General features: G+C 45.3%; 1 protein-coding gene across 2 annotated transcripts in view; it reads right to left on the bottom strand.

Moving 5' to 3' along the window:
• Nucleotides 1–1,209: 1,209 nt before the first annotated feature.
• The window catches only part of tll (nuclear receptor subfamily 2 group E member tailless), a 56,203-nt gene continuing 49,619 nt past the window's right edge, over nucleotides 1,210–7,793 (bottom strand). The window contains exons 9-11 of one of the 2 annotated variants that reach the window (XM_070538411.1): nucleotides 5,806–6,084; nucleotides 3,210–3,543; nucleotides 1,210–1,593 (exon numbers count right to left, since the gene is read on the bottom strand). In XM_070538411.1, the coding sequence (XP_070394512.1) occupies nucleotides 5,816–6,084 (269 nt within the window). In that variant the 3' untranslated portion in view covers nucleotides 1,210–1,593; nucleotides 3,210–3,543; nucleotides 5,806–5,815. The remainder of the gene's footprint in view (nucleotides 1,594–3,209; nucleotides 3,544–5,805; nucleotides 6,085–7,793) is intronic. The other variant, XM_070538412.1, reaches the window with a different exon arrangement.

Here is a 7,793-nt window from a genome sequence, read left to right as displayed (position 1 = left end):
TCTAGCATTCCCTTGCTTCTTCATTGCTGAAAACTTCTTGTGAATGGCACGCTTAACGTAGCGCAAGCGGCGGTCCTACAAGAAATGCTTGCTCTAAAGGCAGCGATCGTTTGTCTCCGCAAGAAGCAAATCAAGGCAGCCTATATGCAGCCCACATAATGCAAAGCATGCTCCAGTTGCGCTCGCAGAAGTTCAGCTTTCTTGCAAGATCACTCTAGCATAGAGCAAAATTGTTACCTTACCCCAGCTTGAGTTCGCCAACTTTAATGTGCATTTTATGATCCCCTTTCTATATGTGAGAAGGCGGCCGCGAAAAAAAAAATGGACGGATGGAGACGACACGACAAGGACGAGCGCTGAACTTCCAACAACTTTTATTGTGAGTGATTCACGAATATATACGTGCTGTCCGAGCCAGGGGTTATGTGCGCATGGGCAAATATGCATGCGTGATGGATGCCATGCTGACACCTCCCTACCCGAGACTAGAAATACGTTCAGCTTCTGTAATTTTCCGTCCGTGTCTTATTTTTTTTTTGTCTTTTCAGATATGTACCAATACGACCAAGTCGTCGCATTCACCCTTTCTACATATCGTTCAGATACGCGAAAAGAAACAGCCCGTCCTGTTTCTCATAGGGGGAATCATAGGTCCGCATTAATTTTGCATCTACACTGTCAAAAATAAACATGTACAGCTTAAAAATAGAAACCCATTGGTTTTACTTTATTTCATTTTAGCGTGCCCGGCTGCCATTCTTGTGATCTAGCCTCCTGGAAATAAAGGACTTGTGCACCATTGTGTTTATACAATGTCATATGTCGTGTCCGTGTTTCACAGACTTACGTATATCGCGCTGATATTTACGAGGGCTAGAAGTTCAACGGCCTTGTATATTCGTATACCTGAGGTTGAAACAAACAATGCCTCAAGTGTGTTTTTGCATGGATTGGGTCTTCAGCTTGCCAACACACATCAAAGACGCGTGCGCAGTTCCTCTGCTGCCGATGACACCGAGAGACAATGGGCAAGCCGCATTTCGGGCGTGGCGCGATAGCTACCGTTATCTGCTCCGAGCGCGTAACCAAGCGTGATTCCGGCTATCCAGCACGAGCTGTGACCGCGAAACATTGCGTGTGACCAGTGCTTGCCTATGCGCATTCATTCTAAGCCGTGCCTCCTCCGATATCTTAAGCATGCTCAAGCGATCATCATAACATTGTCGTATTTAATACAAAGTATTTACACAAACAACAACTGGTAAAATGCGATTCTTGTCACCTCTTGCTGCGTTGTAAAGGAACGTCTTCTGTACACACATGTCGAGCCAGCACATCACAAGCCTTGACTATAGGCTTCCTTGCTTTAGCGTAGAGTGCTGGAGACCTTGTCGGTCGGCATCTTTCGAGTCTCTGGGCGCTTGCGTTGACAGCTATAAACACAGCGGGCAGCAGTCCACAGGAGCACCTCGCGCAAGCACAGAACACGCACGCGTGTGTATTCGCTGGAACGCCTCTTCGTGCGCAGGACCTTGGACGCCAACTTTGTTTGTCCCTCGCGCTGCTGGCTGTCGATGAACTTGATAGGCCTGTCTGAAACAAGTGCAACCATGAATAAGGGCCTCGTAAGAAACGGCGCAAATACACTTATCAGCTACAGAATCTTATTCAGCATTGTAATTTCAAGCTGCGCTCGGAAATAAAAACGGCGCTAATGTAGCCACTTAAGGTAAAAAAATATCTGCGAGCGTGCTTTGTTTTGCGTCAGCCCCGAGGCTTGCTGTCTCAGCTGCGTTAATTCAAAATGTTACTTTGCTTCATTCGTTCTTTATTAAAGAAATTCCCCGTGTCTGTAAGTGCTGATTCCAGTGGGTAAGTTTTTCATAAAACACACGTTCATTAACGTTGAATATACTTTCATTGGTTACATTGGCACTTTCATTGGTTTATTCCAGTTAGTGACAGTCCTTGTCGGGAAAAGGATGCCGCGCTGATTTGGCAGATTGTAACCGTAATGCGCACCGGGGGAACCGCTCCCTTTTTTTGTTCGTGTATTCTTCCCCATTTCTCAAAGCGCAGGTGATCAACTCCTCTCTTATTAGTTAACATCCTACATGTCCTCATATTTTTAGAGTTTTCTTTTCCTAATCGCCTTTGGCTGTATTAAAACCAGGGCACATATACCGGGTGAAGAAATTAAATTTTTCCGGAATTTTTAAGAATTGCCTGCTGCAGATAACATAATTCAAGTGCTTGAGCAAGATTATACAGAGTGAGGACGATTATTTGTACGAGAAAAGGGAACAAACATTTAGTTAATTAAATTTCCTTAATTGACTTCGGAATTAGCTACTCTACGGCAGATGCTGCAATTTATATCATTATGAATTGTGGACGGTAAGCTGGCAAGCCGCATCCGCTTGGAATGAATTTCTAAAACGGCACCGCTTGGAGATATGCGCCATCAAACTAGCCATAAAAATGCACTCTTGTTCTTTAAAATCTGCTTTCAGACTTTTTAAAAAAAACGTTCTTTATGCATTTAAGCACAACAGTAACTGGAATGCTCACAAACGTCGTCCCACACTTTGGAAAATGAAATCTCGAAAGTAATGCACTCCTGGAAATCGATTTCAAGTGCATACGCCTTGGAAGCTCGCGGGTTACAATTCGTAAATTGATATATGTGCCGAAAAGTAATTGACAAGTTCGTTAGGGGCTGTTTGTTATTTAGTTGAATATGTGTTTCAATTCCTGGTGGTAGTATTGTCGACCTTTTCGAAAGATGCAGCTCAAAGACAAGAATTATGCCATATGCAACAGGCGGTGTTTAAAAATTCAGGAAAAATTAAAAATGATCGTCCAGTATCCACATATACAAACACACACACACACACCCACACACACACATATATATATGTGTGTGTGTGTGTGTGTGTGTGTGTGTGTGTGTGTGTGTGTGTGTGTGTGTGTGTGTGTGTGTGTGTGTGTGTGTGTGTGTGTGTGTGTGTGTGTGTGTAACCATTGTAGCATATATATTACAGTCACAAGCTACTATATCAGTTCTGAGAATAAGGTATCTTTGGCTGCGATCACTTGACACAAATCATGGGATTATACGGGCTTCGGCTTTTGTTGTATCAATGCTTTTCCCGCTAATGAATAAGGGAAGAAGCGGTAGAAATACGCTTCACACATATAATACTTACTTGAACGCGTTCGGCGAAGCAGTCAAGGTCCTGGAGAGGTTCCATCAGCAAAACACGCCAAACGACAACGAGCTGCGCGTGTATGTGGTGTGTTCTCAAGGACAGTTTCTTGGGGAGATGCGTGGGTAAGTCAGTCAATGATCTCCCATAGCTTGTCACAAGAACTCTGTGTTCTGTGTCCAGGACGTCTGGCGTGTCCGCAGTACGTGCCCCGAGGTCGGAGGAGCATGGGGCTGCGTGAAGAGTACCGCAATTGCACATTCGCGATCAGCCTTGCACTAGGTGCAGCGCCACCTGCCGGTGCGGAATCCTGCGGCCGTCTCTGCGGTCAAACCTGCGGGATGGCGAGAAAATGGTGCCATACATGAAGCGATGGCTTCAATACGCGTAACTTCGAAATTCACTAAAAGCGTCGCCTTCACCATAGCATTCAGTCCTTTAAGAACTTAAAAAAAATTAAATTATGCGGTTTAACGTGCCAAAACCACTTTCTGATTGTGAGGCACACCGCAGTGGATGACTCCAGAAATTTCGACCCCCTGGGGTTCTTAAACGTGCACCTAAATAAATACACGGGTGTTTTCGCATTTCGCCCCAATCGAAATGCGGCCGCCGCGGCAGGGATTCGATCCCGCGATCTCGTGCTCAGCAGCCCAAACCTTAGCCACTGAGCAACGACGGCAGGTTTTTAAGAACTTCCTCATAAGAAAAATTATCCGATTGCATTGGCTATGGTAACGTGGTAACAACACGAAGTCATTCGCTTACTGCGGATACTAAGGCACGCTTTGTATATTTTATTTATTGTTCTTGATTTTAGTAACAATAAGCTAAATATCCTATAGGCCGGCTGCAGTGCTCCAAGAACCAAGAAATCCTGCTATTCATATAGTTCCTGAAGAAAAAAAAATATTGTACAATTAGGTGCTCACTTGAGCAACTGCGGCGACTTTATGAGATAACACGTAGAAAGCATGCTCAACTACAAAAGCTTTGTTCGGCATTCATACTGTGCTGGCGCAGTGTGCCCGCCCTTCAACTTTGTGTTAGGTTAACTTAGATTAGGCAGATCAAACTTCTACACGAACTCGAGCTGACAAGAAAGCACCCTATACTGACCCTTCAGCCGGAATCAATACAATATACCTCACAACAATACCTCAATATCAGTAAATCATTCCGAAAAAATGCCCTTGAATAGCCCGAACTGAGGTACCACCATTATGACAGGCGGCTTACATGAACAGAAAGTTCGACTGGCAGTTTGGAGCCCATGGCCGCACTATTAAAAAGTTCCCATAAAGCAAATTAATGATGCATCGACTCCCCCCTTAACCCCCCAAAATAATGCTAAAATTAAATACAGCTTCTCGGCGTCCATACGCACACGTTGTTGGCAGTTTGTTCAAGTATCGTTTGAACAAAGAGTCTGTAAATGTATTCTTGTTTTTCTGTATTTTTTTTTGCTTTTTAGACAGTTACACATGTCTTTCAAGCTAGAATTATACTCCTCCTGACCAGTTGGCAAACTTTATCACAGAGACTCATTCTTGCTGTTAGAACGTGGTTATAACCTGTGACGACAGCTTAGTGTTTAACGCGTTGCGTTGCTGACATCGAGGTCGCCGGTCTCACACCGGCTGCAGCTGCAGCATTTAGATGGGGGCCGAAGTGCGCAAAACGTCGTGAATATTAGATTTGGGTACCCGTTAAGCAAGCCCCGGAGGTCCAAAATTAACGCCAAGTGTCCCGCTACAATGTGCCTCATATCAATATCCTGATTTGGCACGTAGGAACTCCGAAAAAGAAAAACTTGGCTATCTTCGCAATACGACTTAAACGAATTCGCATACCGGCACTGGCAGATGCCAGCACGCACAATGCCCCACATTACACGAACAGCGTAGTTCCGGGACAGTTTAAAAATGCCGCATGCAGATGTCTGTGACGGCCTGTGAGACCAGCGCGCAGAGCGAACTACTATAGCTGGAGGGAACGTACGTGAGGAACAACTGGAACAAACACAGTGTTCGGACGCTCCACTTGTCGAAAAAGGGGCAGGAGTGGCTCGAATTTCTCGAGGCGCGCTCGACCAGATGCACGCCAAGAGTGCGGAAGCTTAGTTATAGCCTTCGAGTGAACTTTCACGCAATGTCGCCGGTAAAGCCATACACTTGTGAAGTTTCACGGAGGTGACGTTAGTTAGCTTTAAAAAAAAAATCCTGCACACGTGCGCTGTGGAGTAAAGGTATTCGCTCAAGACTTTTCGCAAACTATGTTCTCGAAGCGTGAACTGTAACTGTGTGCTAGCTTTCAATTATTGCCGCGCACGCAAAACCATCTTTAGCAGCTTCAGCAGCTCACCACATGCAAAAAAAAAAACTATGAGCAGGGCAGCACAATAAAGGAATAAAGCACTAGCATAAGCAAAACGACTAATTAGCCCCCCAAAAATATAAGCGCCATCACACTTGTGCTATAGGGATATATACATTACACATCTGTAATATATATTTCTCTTTCTTTTTTTTTATTTAGTCAAATGTGTCAATACTAAGTCGCGGAACATATAGAAAATAAGTCGAGGTGGACGCACCTTCACCGGCTCAAAATCTTCCTCCCCTGTACATTTCGACGAGCAGCTTCGGGATGGATGCGGCGCCGATGGCCTTCCGGAAGAACACTTCTTCGATCGCCACCGGCGACACGGTGAGGAGGATAGGCAGGGACAGCAACAGCTTGCCGAAGCGAGCCATCTTCGTCGGGTTCGTCGCCTGCATGTAGCGGAACAGAGTCGCCTGCGCCTGGTCTTGCATGGCTGCCACGGCCTCGACGTCTCTCAGGGCGTGCGATTCCGACGCCTGGTCTTGGAAGGCTGCAGACGCGCGAAGAGGAAAACGACGGGGCTTCTCAGATTTTCCAGTAGTACACATCACCGCTATACATAGGGTTAAATATTTCAGCATCCCCAAACAATTGACTGAGAGAGAGGGAGGTCAACCATATGGGCGTCTGGTTTGCTATCGTTATATACCGGAGGTAAGGAAACGCGGGAATAGAAAGAGGAAGAGAGTGACCACTGAATGAACGTGAGAGGATGCACAGGAGCGCTATGTAAGCCGTCTCTCAAACCGGTGAAGTATACACGTATATACTGTGCTATTGCATGAATCGTTTTTTGTGCCAGTAACAGAGTTCTATATGGAAGTAGCCTGCGTTCTCATACTTTTTTACAGAATGCTGCTGAACTCAGGTTGCATAAGAAAGTGTCAAAGCATGAGCTGTCACGCATCGCGTGAATGAATATGAAACGTCGTCGGCGCAAACGAGGAGACCCCGGATTGGTCCAAATAGTGATCCAGAAGACGGTATACGTATGTACAGTCGGTTCGGCCCAGGCTGTTTATAAGTTGCTGCACGGTATCAGCATTGGAAAGCATGGCGTGATGGCATCGATGCTTGGCTTTTAACGCGAACGCAGTTGAACGAAGTGCGTGTAGGTCTGTATAGTGATCGACAGCAGTATGCAGGTCAGAGAGAAATGGAATGACAAGGGAATTTCGCCGCTGTACAATGAAACTCACTGGATCTGTTGTGAATGGATAAAGCTTTTTTTTTTTTCACGCAGCTCAGTCAAGACAATAAAAATTATCGAGCAGTGTCTACATTAGCCATTTAAGGTAATTAGCCCAGCTGTACAAACTGAAAACATGAATATTCGAAGTGAGGACCGTCATTCGGTATACCTAACTACTGTATTCTAAAAGCTGCCTGCCTATAAAAAAAAACTGACTATTTGTTCTTGTTTTTCCGTTTCTGCCTATGCACAGGCCTACTACACGTACGAGTACCTGATCATGCGAGAGAGAGAGAGAGAGAAAGGTAAAGAAAGACAGGGAGGTTAACCAGATATTATCACCGGTTGGCTACCCTGTACTAGGAAGGGGTAAGGGGATGCGATAGGTGAGAGAGAGAAGGATAAAAATATATATATATATGAAAGACCTACACACACACACGCACACACACACACACACACACGCACACACACACACACACGCGCGCGCGCGCGCACACACGCACACACACACACACATACACACACACACACACACACACACACACACACGCGTACACACGAACTAATTGTGTGGGCACTGTCACGCAGCCCGCAAAGGCGTTCCTAGTGTTACGCAGGTCATGCGAGAATTGACAACTGATTATTCAAGCTTGTTCATCATTGTGATGCGCGTAATTTGTTGTACGCAATTCACTCTGCCTCCGGCTGTGTACGTCACACCATGTATAGAACCCCAGTGAACCATCCACACGGTCTATAAATTCACAAATTTACGCGAGCCCTCACTCTAAAGAAGAAAGCATTCTGCCAGGGCCAAAATACAATAAAATAAACATTTTGCGTACATAAAAGCTACATCTCGATTGCTTATTTCATTTTTATGTGCTCCACTATTTTTTCTGCGCGTAGTTATTTTTGTCAGCATGACAGAAGTGTTCCCTTCGCTCCCAGGAAACTTGTACGCTGATTGATAACTCTTTTGACGAAAGTGCGTTCTGTGTCGT

The sequence above is a fragment of the Dermacentor albipictus genome, chromosome 5, assembly GCF_038994185.2.
Source record: "Dermacentor albipictus isolate Rhodes 1998 colony chromosome 5, USDA_Dalb.pri_finalv2, whole genome shotgun sequence".
Lineage (NCBI taxonomy): Eukaryota > Metazoa > Arthropoda > Arachnida > Ixodida > Ixodidae > Dermacentor > Dermacentor albipictus.
The sequence above is the reverse complement of the archived record's forward strand: the minus strand, read 5'-3'. Positions and strand labels throughout refer to the sequence as shown.